The 14,809-nt window shown below is 35.1% G+C and overlaps 1 protein-coding gene across 2 annotated transcripts; it reads left to right on the top strand.

The window, feature by feature from the left end:
- Nucleotides 1-297: 297 nt before the first annotated feature.
- LOC113492146 lies at nt 298-14,614 on the top strand. 2 transcript variants are annotated; one of them, XM_026869481.1, is made up of 5 exons: nt 298-541; nt 11,647-11,890; nt 12,133-12,209; nt 12,979-13,138; nt 13,517-14,614. In XM_026869481.1, the coding sequence occupies exons 2-5, from the start codon at nt 11,704-11,706 to the stop codon at nt 13,615-13,617; spliced, it is 525 nt and encodes a 174-aa protein (XP_026725282.1). In that variant the 5' UTR covers nt 298-541; nt 11,647-11,703; the 3' UTR covers nt 13,618-14,614. The 2 variants fall into 2 exon arrangements, with proteins under 2 accessions (XP_026725282.1, XP_026725283.1); XM_026869482.1 differs by lacking the exon at nt 298-541 and adding an exon at nt 11,315-11,567.
- The last annotated feature ends 195 nt before the right edge of the window (nt 14,615-14,809 follow it).

The following is a 14,809-nucleotide window of genomic DNA, read 5'->3' as shown; positions in this document are numbered from 1 at the left end:
AATAATTTTAACGAGATAAAAAATTTACTTATTAAAAGACCACAATCATCAATAATAACATCGAAAAACAAAGATAATTTAAGTTAAGGCCATCATATTTAAATATCCATACTTATTTAGCCTCAAAACAACACAATCGATCGTTATACTCCAATGACACTATTTAATTCAAAATACAGACGCGTACATTGTGTTTACTAATACATACTTAAATGTTACGACATAATTGGTGTGTGACAGACGTACAAATCTGATGAATCGAAGAGTCAACGGATGGTAGTGACAGAGTGATAGTGTGATTAGGTCTGTCATCACCAGCGTGCGTCAGGCGGGCCCTACGGCTAGCGCGCGTCGGCGTCGCGCGGTACACTCGCCGCGAACTCCCTCAGACGATCTCTGGCGAGCGAACAGTCACATCGCGTACTGCCGCGCACACAACTTACGTAAAGAAACGTGAACGTAATTAATTACAAAAGTGATTAACAAGTGGTAAACAGTGATAAGCAGTGATTTATAAAACAGTTTTACCCTCGTGGAAAAGGTAAATAAATTAAAGCATGTTTTAAATATATATCATTAGGTATTCTATATGCGATTATAAATATATCTTATTTAATACAAGTGATGTGTGTGGTAAAGGCCTTGATTTTGTTTTAGAATAAATTTGGGCCACGATACGTCCTTACCTTGAGCGCGTGAGGCACAAGTTATTTTTAAGAACTCTGTTTTTACACCACCCGTAATGTTTATGTAGAGATTCGCAAGAAGACGTCATCATCCATAAGAAAATAATAGTGTAAATGCGTATGAATTGCAGAAACAATATTGTAACAACAACGTTATACAAGTTTGCAATTTAGATATACTTACCGAGTTTTAAAAATATAAAGTGTCTGAGTATTATTTTGGGACTATTATTGTCCCTACCATTGCTTAAACTATCTGTATAGGATAAAAAAGGATACAAATAGTATTCACGTGTTTTTAATTAGATTTAAACATTACTAGCCTATGTACGTCCCACTGCTAGATAAAGGCCTCTTCTTATGTAGGAAAGCTTTGATAATATTAAAAAATGAAGAAACAGTTGTATTAGTTGTATAAGTAAAATTATGATAATGAACTTACAGTTAATAGAACATAAACTGATTTAATTACCGAACATTCTACTAAACGTCTGTATGCCACTAAATTCCTCCTAAACGGCTGGACCGATTTGAATGAAACTTTCCGCGTTTGGATGGCATTCTGGATGGTTTAAATTCACAAATCGGTCCGTCAGAACGAAGTTCACCGAATCACTTAGTTAATTATTAAGATCGTATTAATCACGTGTATTATATGTTTTTCATTAGAAAAACAAAACAAGTCCTATATCTAGATATATTTAATGACTAATCGACCTTTTAGTTTATATTGTTGCTTAAGGTCGCGGCTCAACACAATGTTAATATGTACTAGAATAGACGGACCTGATATAATTGATTTAATTAAAAAAGGTATTTTCGACTCGAGACCCTGAAACCGCGACATCTCATGATAAAAGAGTCCTATTATCTCGGAAACTAGTCGGGCAATCCCACGTGAGAGTAAACCATCTAACAATTTAAAGAAGTTGAACTCACCCCTAGCAGGACCTACTTAATTTTTGCTACTCGATCGTTTGTTCACCTACTGAGTATGTAATTCAGTTATTGTAAGTTCTTTTTAACCCGATATCCACAAATAAGTGTTATACGTTGGCGTTTCTGTCAGTCTGTGCCATCAGAACTCCCGATCGGGTCGATATCAATTTAATTTGTTTTGTATAAAATGCGAATTGTTGGTGAGCGTTCTTAGACATGTTTTATAAAGATTTGGATAGTATAAAGCTATAAAATAATTTGTTTATCTTGGAACATATACACAAGTTAAGCCTCATTCAAACGAACCCCTCATGTCATATTTCGTCTTCAAGACCAAGATACTTCGAACGTAACTATATGACATAATGATATAGTGACATACGGAACAATTATAAGCAAGAATGGTATGTTGTGGGATGCGGATGACGGTATGGGACCATCGTATCGCCTACAACACAAATTAATATATTCATAATTACTATTATGGACACAACATGGTTTTTTTCTGGCCAGTAGTACCCACAAATCATAACGCCCCCGGTAAGGCAAAGACAACTGAAGTCTTTTTATTAAGACTACTGTTTAAAATAAAGAATACGCTATATGTGTTTTGACTTTAAAACTATCACATTTTAAATCTTAAAGTGTTAAAGTTAAAAAAATACCTGTCTAAATGTTAATCCGCACATAATATTTTATTGCCAATAATTCTTCTTAATCCAATTTTAAGTTATTAAAGCTGAAAGTTGTATCTTGTTGTTATGCAAAATAATTAATTAGTTGTTGCTCAGTATTTCGTCGTTATTAAATTTTATGTATCGATCAATGTGGGCAAGGATTAAAATTGGCTATTATGTGTCCAATACTTCGTGTGTTAGCAGAATTTCAGTATGATGTCATTCACATCCACGATGTAATTTAGAATCACTTAGTCCCCTACATTCTGCTCAATTTATTCAAGGATCTATTTCTATTTTTGTTCTGTTAGGTAGCGATGAAAATTGCTGTCATTTCAGAAAAAAAAACTTGTTATGTTTCATTAGTCAATCGACGTTACTAATAATCGTCATGATACACAATAAAATTAAGACAAATTGAAAAAGAAACACATCTAAACTCTATTCTTAAATTCCCAACCGTTGTAGCCTCAGGTCAATACCCTGTAGTGACAATCTGGTTTATTTACATCTAAGATTTGGCAATACGTTCATTATCTTCTATCGTTTACTCGAGCGTTCTTTAAACGGGTTATCAAGTTTTTTGGAACGCGTTCACAACGCACACAACAAGACGTTTACACACTGATTCAATGAAACCTCGTTAGAATCAAATGCCAGATCAATCAAAACCAGATTAATTAATAACCGATACACTAATCTATAAACGATCGTATCAAAAGAGAGAGTCGAAAAACAGTTCCGTTACAAAAAAGTGAACGTCGGTAAAACAGTTAGAATTTAGTAGAGCCACCCAAAAATAACAGATTCGTTTAACGAGAATTAAATAACGATATAAAACTACAGTTTAGCACGTAACCGTTCCTGTTAAGACAGTCATGACAACGGAAACATGTGTAATGCGTATAAAGTAATATAAACAGAAAGGAATTCCACTGAGATAGCTTGACACGCAGATTGTTGGAACTATTTATATAAGCTTTACATTTATGATATAAACTCTGTCTATAAACAAAAACAAATAAACACATTTTTTTACAAAAAAAAACAGTTAAATGCGATTCAGACTCGAGAAACTGAGGGTTCTAGTTCGAGTCCAGTCAACCAGTTTATGGCCATAACAATCTTTGCTTAACCTCCATCTTTATTTTTATTAGTATTTGATCTTATTGCGGCAAAAGAAATACATTATGTGTGAAAATTTCAACCGCTTAGGAAACACGGTACATGAAAAACCACCTGGTGACAGACGGACGGAACAGAAGAAAAGAGAGCGGTAGCTCAGTATCATTGTTCCGTTTTTACCCTTTACAGAAACCTACGGTACTTTAGGTACGGAACCGCAAAAACACCTAGCATTCTAAGTTCCCATTACTGCGATGTTTACCAAGGCTTTCTTTGTCAGTCTTATCACTGAACTAGTTTTCGTGAAACATCTTTGGAAAACAGTTGTGTCAATACCGGTATCAAATGGAAAACGGTACAAGTGGTTGTGACATGCTTGATGTACGTGAGAACACGTCTATGTTCCCCTCTCGACCCATATAAGGACTCTCTGCATATGGCAGTGCTAACATGGCATGAGAAGCTACCTCGTAATTTATCCTCATTTTCCCAGCTTTCTACTTAACGACTACATGAGAAAGAAACGTTAGCCCACGCATGTATGCACTTCATTGACCCTTACACTTCATGCAATTATCGCTTTAAATTAACAACTAATTTCCCACCAAAAGCAACGCCTAGGAAACAAAAGATTGATTGCGTTCATTGTTTACAAACTGACGAATCGTTTTGAATAATTATTGATCTGGAACAACAGCGCTTATTAACAGTCTGTATGAAAGATGCATGAACTGCGAGTAACCCAATTTGGTAAGAACATCGTAGTACTCTAATGAAAGACAATAAACGCCATGATACGCTTTATTATAGCGTGACATTTATAAAGCAACTGAACCAGCCCTAATATGACTAGAATGTTAAAGGTTGTTGTTCTTTGCAACCCACTTCAAAAATAAGGAGGTTCGCAATGGGTCTGTATTTTCTTTTAATTTAACCTATAAAGTTTCATGAAGTTTGCTCAGTAGTTTTCATTTAAAGTCGGTTGTACGTTTTGTTCTTAAAATCAACTTATTAATCCCCATCAATATGATATCCATGCAGTTATGGCGTTTATTAAATCAGTATTTATATCGTAAGGCTGTGAGTCATTTCTGTTGCATATTGTATTACACATCGCTATAACATTGCTGTTTCGGCTGATGTCATCCACACATCCAGAAGTACATAAATATTTGTGTCGAATTATGACTCTCTGTGACTTTCGACTCAAAGGAATGGAATAATCTTTATTTCTTAATGAAAAATCCCATGTGATCTTGTAAATGCCGACAGTATGACTGATTTATACACCTAGACGAGGTAAACATGCGGACAAAGGGTGACGTCACTTAAAACTGAACCTTGACCAAGTAATGAATCGTGGGTATGACTGAGGGTCGCGCTAATACATCACTGAATAACAGGACATGTTCTCAGAACAAAAAAAAAAGCTTTAGACAGTACCACATTCGAACTTAGAAAATTGAACATTAGGGTATTTTATATTATTCATTTTGTGTTGTACTGTATTGAATTGATTTGTGTATTTAATTACTTAAAAGTAAAGAAAATGTGCAATTTAAAACAGTAGGTTAAACTTGACTATTGATATTTTACGCCTTCATGACAAAATCGTTTCTTTTATATATCTAACCAGCATTTCTTGTACATGTTAACATTTACATAAAAAACTACTGATTGGTCTTGATTCTCAAATTCTACGCTCAATCCAAAAGTAGTTTCGGTAAAAATGCGAGTATTTATAGTTTTCTCATTAAATAAGCTCTTAATAGTTGTTGACCTTGGTTGGGCAGTACTCGCTGAGGTCTACGACCAAATATAGTTTTTGCATGAGTTCACTGCTTCGACGAATCGTAATCTCAAAGTCAAGTTTGACACTGACATTGTGGCGCGGCATCGGTATCGAGACATTACTCACTCGTAAGTAATTGCTTATTTATAAGTTGTTTACATAAACCAACCATTAATTCTGCATCTTTATGTAAATACAGTCATCATTAAAGTTGATAATTATGACGAGTCTTGGGGCGTAGGTTATGTACCTACGTATAGAGTTTAATATTTGCTTTTTTAAACTTTTTTTCTTAGTCATACCAGCCCTTTATGATCATTGCCATTATGCTTATATGAATGACTCAAGGAAAACTGAATACGTAAAAAAAATATTTAAGTAGACCATAATCTCGTCAGTCTGATACCCCAATCGTTTAATCCCGTGTTATTTTTATTAAAACTATAAATACTCAGTGTTAAACTGCAATTTCTCATTTGCCCGGGCTTTTTTGTCTTATCAAGAGTTTGAGCTACAACATTTTAGCACTTATTGTTCTCATTAAAACCCAGAAATCTGTACGATAACAGGGATGCGCATGTGTGTTTGTTAGCAGAGGATTCATTGTTTACAATTTAAATTCTTGTACGAATGAGTGAGCGTCACTCGACGTGAACCTGGCGGTGACGTCACGTTACCTTCTGCGGTTGCGCGTGCGCCGGCCTTCGCGTAGTCCACGCTCAACGCGAGGCAAACTGCGCGTCGTGGGTGATGCGAGATCCCAAGTACCACGACCTTATCTCTACATGTCTTGACATAATCGTTCTCTCGAATTTAAAAAAGAATATGCCTATATTTGTCGCTTTGTATTATTCCATTGTAGTCGCCCAAAAAACACAGACGTGATTGAGTAACTTGAGTAACACATAGATAACAAAATAGGTCGGTATTCAGTTTCATATCTTCTTATGCATGTCTGGTAATAAAAACTCGACGAAGACGCTTCTTTTAATGGTACATTTAACACAAACACACATGTTCCAAGTTCCATGCACCTCTAGCGATGTGTGCACGATGCGAGGCCCCTTGTTAATTAGTTAATGACACTGACTTTGCTCTACAATACATACGTACCCGTTTGACCTTCTATAACCGTATTTATTTAAACAGCATTCATTTGTATTACTATAACCTACTCTTAAGACATATTAATGCGCTATTTATTATAATGTAGACGCGGAAATGGATCTACTCTACATTAACTACTCCTACTTATCCGAACGAATTAAATCAAGTGACAGTCAGTATAATAAATATAAATGATACAATTCACACGGGACTGCATTTATCAGAAGTATTTATCTAACAGTAAGTAATATCTGTGGGATTACGCGGCGTATGGGCGTTTTAATCGGGAGCAGAGAGCATGCATGCGAGCGGCTGCGGGCGTGGAGAGGAATGCCCGGATTAGGGATGTTCGATGAACATCGATGTTTTAATTTGGAACATGGAAATTATCGAATTTTCGTTACCGGTATTGCTTTATTTTTAACATTGATACATGACAAATGTGTTCGGAAACGAAGCCTATTCTGTACAACGTTTTTCTTACTCTGTTCTCTTTATAACAACATTAACAACTCAACATAAATTTCTCAAAACTTGAACTTATCTAATCGATATTAATAAACAATATTGGCAGTTATTATATTTTTTTTATCATTTCAACATATTTTTTCAACATCAATAATATAATCGATTTTGACATCGATATTGACATCGACTATTTTGCAACAAGGCACATCCCTAGCCCGGAGCCTCGGATCAATTGCATACAGATGCTCCGATGCAATGAACGTTTGATTGGGTTACTTAACTTCGATTAAGTGAATTGAGAGCGCCATGCGATAGATACGGACTCATACGGATGTTGGACTAATCGTTTAGGTAGGTGTGTAACGGATGTTGCTCTTGTAATGAGTGTAATTTTACCGGTATCGGTAGAGCCGTTTCCGTTTAGATAAGAAGGTTTAATTCACACCTCTAATATCTTGGTGATATTAGTAGGTGTATAAACAATATACGTGTTTGAAGTGTATCATATCAAGACACGGCTAATTGCTTTCTTAATCTATAATAAAAACTAGACGGACAAGAAATTTCACCCTTGTCTCGCAAAAGGTTTTACAAATAACATAATTTAAAGGGAAGGAAGAAAGGAAGCATTTAATTGCTAGTGGGGGCTAAAAACATCACTTCCTCGTAAAAAAAAGACGTACTGATAAGTGACGTCACTCGAAATTTTAAATCCCTGTATCCACTTCATTTTTTGTTTACGAGATAAAAGAAAAAATACGTATCCAATATTTTTTGGATACGTATTTTTTCTTGTCTGATGGACTAAACTACACTTTTGATATTAGTAAAATAACATTGTCACTTTCAAACTGTCTCAATTTTCTCGTCATTATTAAAATAAACTAAACGTTATAGTGACAATGACACAGAAAGCTTAGCTTTTAACGGCGACCTTCGTTTGTTTAATGACCGATAGCCAAGAACGCACTGCGCTTGCCAAACCCCACTCTCGATATCATAAATACGTCCTACCTATAGTATATGTATGTAGCTACGCTCTGAATACTACTACAAACCTATTAATACAGACTGAGTCAGATAACAACACACAATAACATATAAAACTGTTATTACAGGTAATTTACTCGATTTAAATATTTTATTGCAGTTCTTAATAACGCCAGAGCTTTGCTATAAAATATTTAATTTCTTAACAAATAATCAAAACCAAGTATTTTTAAAATCATTGTTAATTGTCAATTGATCCATATGTATAACTTCAAAATTTTATGTAACCACGATTCCATTCCATTCACAAAAACAATGATATTATATATCTCCATACTATAGTTGGCATCCATACTTCTATCCCAATCTATAGACTCAAAACTGTAACTATGTAGCAATAATTCAACAATCAAAAGTTCATAACAAACAGAGTAAGTAACATACAGACAGACGCTACATTTTCTACATCCTAACAAAGAGGTTTGCTACATCAGGCCACAGAACATTACATGCCCATTCAAGTACAGGGATTACTAATCAGACCTACTTGGATCTCTACATGGAGGCGCGAGCATAACTTCCTAAAGAGAAATCTGCATTAGACTTAATTTGTTAAGTCATACGTGGAATAATTACAGTCTAGATGTCTATCGCATTTGTAGAATAATTTTAGTACAAATAGGTAATAGGATTTTTTACTGAGGAGAAAAGGGCTCTTGGCGTGCAGTGGTATCTCTAATTTGTGGTATTATAACTAGTATTTATAGTATGATAGGAATCTTAATTGAAAGTAAAGTATTAGTACTGACATCGTCTGCATAAAATATACAATGGGCAGAGCTAAAAAGAAGTTAATCAAAGCTCATTAGTAAATGTACTACTACAAAATAGCTAAACTTTTTTCAAGTCACAAGTTTAATGAATTTGTATATCAAACATGTCCTAATTCTATGTATATCCTCTTAAATAAAAACACAAGCTTACATTTTGTTTTGGGCCTAAATGTCCATGATAGGGTAAATTGAAAGTATGAATTAAGCAGAGCGGACTCTATCACCAGACGGGAAACTCGTTAGGAAGAATAAGTAAACCAAGTATTTAAACCCATGTCAAAAATAGTATAATTACAATAAGCAATCTTATTTCTGAAAGCTAAGTGAGATTAATTTATTCTTGTCATATGTTTCGAACAGGAATATCGAAACGGAAGAGTATCACTTGAGATGTCATGTGTTACAATCTGTGTTACGCAATGTCCCTGACAAAGACATGTATGTACGCTACTTGCTACTACTGTGACACCGCGCCTCGCTCTATACTGTGGTACTACGCATCATGATTTATTACTCAAACAAATCACTCCCTACGATCTCATAAGTATTCACATCTTAACTCTGAATTAGATGATATGATACCAATTTGAATGAGCTTGACCATCTTTATAAGACTAGAGGAATCTGAATGAGATGCTTTTAGAGTAGGTAGTCAGGGAGTTACTTTTAGCAGTTTTTTTTTTAATAGAACCCTTGTTAATTTCTGATTTTTAATTTATTGCAAGTAATATAAAGGAAAGCTACCTACTGGAAAGAATGTGAAAAGCAGCAGATGTTGAGTCCGTCTTCGTCTTCTGCCAAGAAGTTTCATATTCCGACACTCGTCGTTTAACCCACATCAATCAATATGTAACACAAGTAGTTATCCTCGAGGACATACAAGAACTTATACCAACAAAAGCAAACAAATACACGCATAAATTAAATGGCAACCATACATTATGACACTGCGTCCCTGAAGATAGAAATCAGACATTAGCAAACACATATTACGTAAAAGCACGACAAAAGCTTTTAAAAAATCAGCGCCGCAAATGGTAATGGGGTGTAATATGGGAAGGTAGGTGTGTCCCATATTCGCAGAGCTGTAGGTCTGTTGGCGAGGCCATTGTTCTAATAGAGCCGATGTAGGTCAGGCCAATGCCAGCGATAATGGAGGGAGGGTTATCCTCATCCCACTTAGTCCAAATAGTATTTGCAAATCAGTTCCATTCGGGCTGATGACAGTTGCCCATGTGTATCAATTACAAAAGTAAACAATCGACACCTGTTTGCAAATGAATAATGCAACGTATAATGTATCTAATGGTTGTCTGTAGACATGTTAGCGTCAGATCCGTACTTTCAATATCTACAAATAATGATGAAATACCTGCAAAACTCAACTACAGCAATCAACGAGTGATGCATGAGGCAGAATTTATTTCTGACCATTGTTAAGAACACATAATACTCAGCTGAAATACCCGTTAAGAATAGAATCTTATGAACGCGCTTACTTCATTGATTGCCGAAATCAAAACAGAAGGAATAACGCAACATCCACCCGCGGCGTCAGTATTCATAAATACATAATCGAACTATTAAACGTGATCCACAATTGATTCAGTACCTGTTACCCAATGCTTCTAATTTTGAACCACAACGTTACAGTCAGCCAATCAAAATCGATCGCTGTTGCGAAATTTTTAATGTATACCGCAGGGAATTCGTTACACTGCCACATAGAACATCTGTAAGAATTCGATTCAAACATTATAATCTTAACATTTTAATTGGATTGATAGTAAAACTAGTTTAGAAGACGTTGCGACTGGCGTGGTTTCGATAACATCACAGTGTAGCGTCTAGACTTTAGAATAATAATAAAAAAATTGCTAATGAAAAGCAAATTGCTTGAACAAATATTTAGAAACCAAGAGTAAAAATGTTTGCATATGAAATCTTAGCAGACAGAACTGTGAAACGGAAACGTCTAAGGTGAGATCGACGAAATGGTATTGGAGTATTACAAGACGAGATAGCGTCACAGTAGTATTATATAAATGGATCTCTACATTCTCTAGCTTCAGCGTAATGAAGATAAACAGTAGGTGTAATAGCGTGTCGTGGGCACGGTGTTGCACGCCTTAATGAGCTGGCCACGTGTCACCCGATCAAAAATAGCCTCCTGCCAAACTGTGAGGAACCGATATCAGCGGTCGCGGTGTCGCACTTCGGCCGGCTTGCGAACGGAAGTCGCCACGGGCACGGTGATGCAATATTTTTACGGCTCTCCACTCGGTTTATGGCGCCGACATAGGTGTTTGTCTTCTCGCGTCGTTAAAACCGTTTTTGAACTCATCAACGTGTCGCCATTTACTCTAAGCCACAGACCACAACGATATTTTGTATTTACCCACCATAATAACATTCTAACCTGGATTAGACGTGAATAAGGACCGTATACAAACCTATTGTGCATTCTTAAGCGTCTAAGCATTTAAATTTATGCGCGATGTTGCACCATCTCGAATATCAATGAGATAAAACTGGGTGTTTTCTAATAACGATGATATCCAAAACTAGTGGAACAGCAAGAAGTTACTGAAGTCAATGGCGACGCGGAAGTGGCCAGTCAAGCCGATCCAATGACGGACGCCCACGCCACGTCGTTGTGTAGTTAGCTCCATTTACAAAACACAATCTATGTAATAAAGATAAAACTATAACGTTACAAACTGTTCCTACGTGAAAGAAAGAAATGTGAAATTAGTTTTGTAATTAAAGGTGGCATCAGTAAACAAATGAACATGTTTATCATATCTGATAACAGAAAGACAATAAGGCACGTAACCGAGATAGAAAGATTCACTCAACTCGAGAAGGTTTCCTCCGTCAGTAGTAGCAAAACATGTTCAGTTAATAGGCAAATATTCACACCTCATTAGGCGTTAGCAACGTTTATACCGTAGGCCTTTTAGCATTAAGATTATCGCTTGCGAAACGTTCCTTATCAACGAACTACATTTTAAATATTTTTATTGCAGTCATGAGGCGGTAACACGATATCCAGAGTTGGGATTTGAAATAACAGAACTGAAGCCATGAAGCGGTTACAGAAATGTTGTTGTGCTGCGTCGACCCGCACGGGCACGCTGATCACAGCTGTCCTTGGGATCATTCTGTCTATAGCCACCATTGTCTTGGTGTGGGTCGTGAAGAGGCACAGAATCACATTCAGCACTTTCATCTTTGATGAAGATTTTGATAGAAAACTTTCAGATCTAGACAGTAAGTATTAGACAGATGGTGATTTTTTTTTAATTTTCGAATACAATGTTAAGTCACATACTAATAGATATTTCGTTCGTGCTCTACTTAGCTAACTCATCTACGAAGTAATCGTACACATTCTTTTTAAAATATTATTCTCAAAACATGATTTGAAAAATGTTTACCTTATAACTTGTGTTTTTATATATTTTTTTGTATTTTATGTTCATATACCTAATCAAATTTCTCTTCTTTTCCAGTTCCGCGGATAATATTAACTATAAACTTATGTTTTACCATATTGATATGTTCACTCCTGATTGTGGCTGTTCAAAAAGTAAGTTTTAAATACATTTTTAATATTAATATTATTAAAATACATGCAAAGTTATTAATTTAATAAAAGTCGTTATAAAAAATTATTTAATGCAATTAATTATAATTTAATCTTATATTTTAATATGCATGCTTCTAAAAGACGTCGTATTCGGTGAGTTATTAAAAACATCAATGACTTTGATTTAGTGGCTGTAAAAATATGCGCTGTATTTATACCTCGCTCTATATTTAGTTGCAGATTCATAGCTAGACAGTCTGTCCATTGCACATAAAGGCGAACTGTGAGGGGGACAAAAATTTATAAAATATTTTAATCTTAATCATTTACAATAAATTACAGAACGTGGATCTTAACGATAGGATCTTTTATAGTATTTAGTATAATATATAAAAACTTACTATATAAATAATTTAATGAAAGATACGATAAGTGAGATAAATACTTACCTACTTAGTTACTAATAGTAGAAATTATGCCTAGTTTAAGTTCTTAATCTACATCTAGCAAGTACAGTCAGCAACGAAAGGCAAATAATAAAAACATAAACAAACGCGGCCTTTGTTAATATTGTCAATCAGCAAGTTTTCAATAGAATCTTAGTATTCAAGCTACTTTTTTCACGACTCAAAATACTTTTTTTCTGTCTTCGTAACTGACTAACTATATTTAAAAGCGTTCGAAATCTAAAAGTTTTCGTTACTCTTGCTGTTGACCGTCTACGACTGGCCGCCAAAACGAGACTAAAAAGTATTTATTTAATTTTTAGCGACGGTCATGGCTGATGCTCCCGTGGGTGGTGCTCGGTATCGTGCTGGCCATCGGGCTGCTGATCAGCGTGCTGCACACCTCCATCACGTACTACCTTGACAAGGAAGACCACGTCCTCATTGCTACCATCATACTGATTGGTGGGCTTTTCTATTTGTGTGAGTATTTTATTGTATCTACATTTTTTATTTATTTAATTAAACAGAAGGAGAATGTCGGAATAAAAATGAAAGAAAGGTCAAGTGGTATACGCTTACCACTGGTAACGCGTTGATGTTTCGATCCCCGCATAAACATAGGTATTTGTGTCTTACACAAATGCCTGATTTTCATGTGTGGGACACAAGAATTCAATTCTTTAGTACGGGAACCGTTACTTTTTTAAATAACCGACTTAAGAAGTCTTGCAAAACCTAACCATTCAGCGTAGCGCGACAGTGGTGATCGCCATTCACGGTCACTAGTGTCGCACCACGCTGTGTAAATGAATAGGCACAAATAAATACTTAACTGTACTATATTTTATTTTTTTCTAGGTCTGTACCTCTACCTATGGGCAGTGGTATTCAGCCATTATCTGGACGTCCGTGACGAGGAGGAGCGGGGCCGATACCGCAAGGCTCCATACAGGCGATGAAGCCCTCACGACATTACTAGACTGCTATACTTTAAATCTCATCATTGTCTAATCTCAATGCTTTTATATGAATAATCAGCTGCGCGTCAATGCTTAATGAACTGTTACCCAAACTGAAAATCTTAAAAAAAAACATATGTCATTTGGGTAATGTTTTTTTTTAGACTTTGACCAAGGAACATATACAAGTGCAGGTAAAGAGTGAAATCACTCTGTCGATACCGCTGTTCTGAGACCAGAACAGCAGACTGTAAAAACTCACGTTCTGTTGATACCTGGTTTATTAAATATTGTTTTATATTTTTTAATTATTTCTCACTGAATTCAATCTCAATATCTACGTACCTACAACGATTAGAAAATACGTGATGAGGTGTTGTCACTGACGCGCAGTCGACTGTTGCATAGAATTTTATTGTCATCTTATTATAAATAAGAAACAATGCATGAATACAAAATATACATCTAAATGTAGAAATGTGAAGTGTCTTAATAGTGCCTTAACTAGAAGTCAGAAATATATTTTTATAAATTTTTGGTGTGATTAAATACTTTTAAATTTAATATTTTGATCTGAACAATTGTACTTTTAAATCAATAATATAGGACGGACATATTAGTGTTGTATTATACCTTACTCTACTTGATACATGAAAGGAAAGGCTTAAACTAATAAATAATTCGGATGCCATTTTACAACTGAATGAAAAATGCGATGAAAAAGCCATTTTAGTACTTAGTTACCAACGGTACCAATGGACCAATGGTACCAAGTTTCTGATGTCTTACTTACTTAAGTACAATCAATATAGCTAGTAAATATTCCGACATAACCCATCTTCTGAAAGAATGTAATTTTTAATACTTATGAGTAAGAAAACAATTTAATCGATTGTTATTTACTTATTTTTATATTTATTTAACAATTTTAGTGTTTAAATGATACATAGTTATGTTTAAGTACCTACTTCATTTTAATAAATGTTCAAGAATAATATATTATTGCTTTATTTAAACCCATAGATGCAACGACACGTCAGAAGAAAAGAGAGATTTTCTTCTGTCAAAACATTATACACCTTTGTGTGTTAGGTACTCCAATTACTGGTAGGTAATGCCTAGGTAGGGAATTTATTTTAAAAGCGATTTCCATCTCTTTACTTAAAGGCACGAAAAAAAACCGTCTTTCTTC

Source organism: Trichoplusia ni, chromosome 3 (genome assembly GCF_003590095.1).
Source record: "Trichoplusia ni isolate ovarian cell line Hi5 chromosome 3, tn1, whole genome shotgun sequence".
NCBI classification, from domain to species: domain Eukaryota; kingdom Metazoa; phylum Arthropoda; class Insecta; order Lepidoptera; family Noctuidae; genus Trichoplusia; species Trichoplusia ni.
The sequence above is the reverse complement of the archived record's forward strand: the minus strand, read 5'-3'. Positions and strand labels throughout refer to the sequence as shown.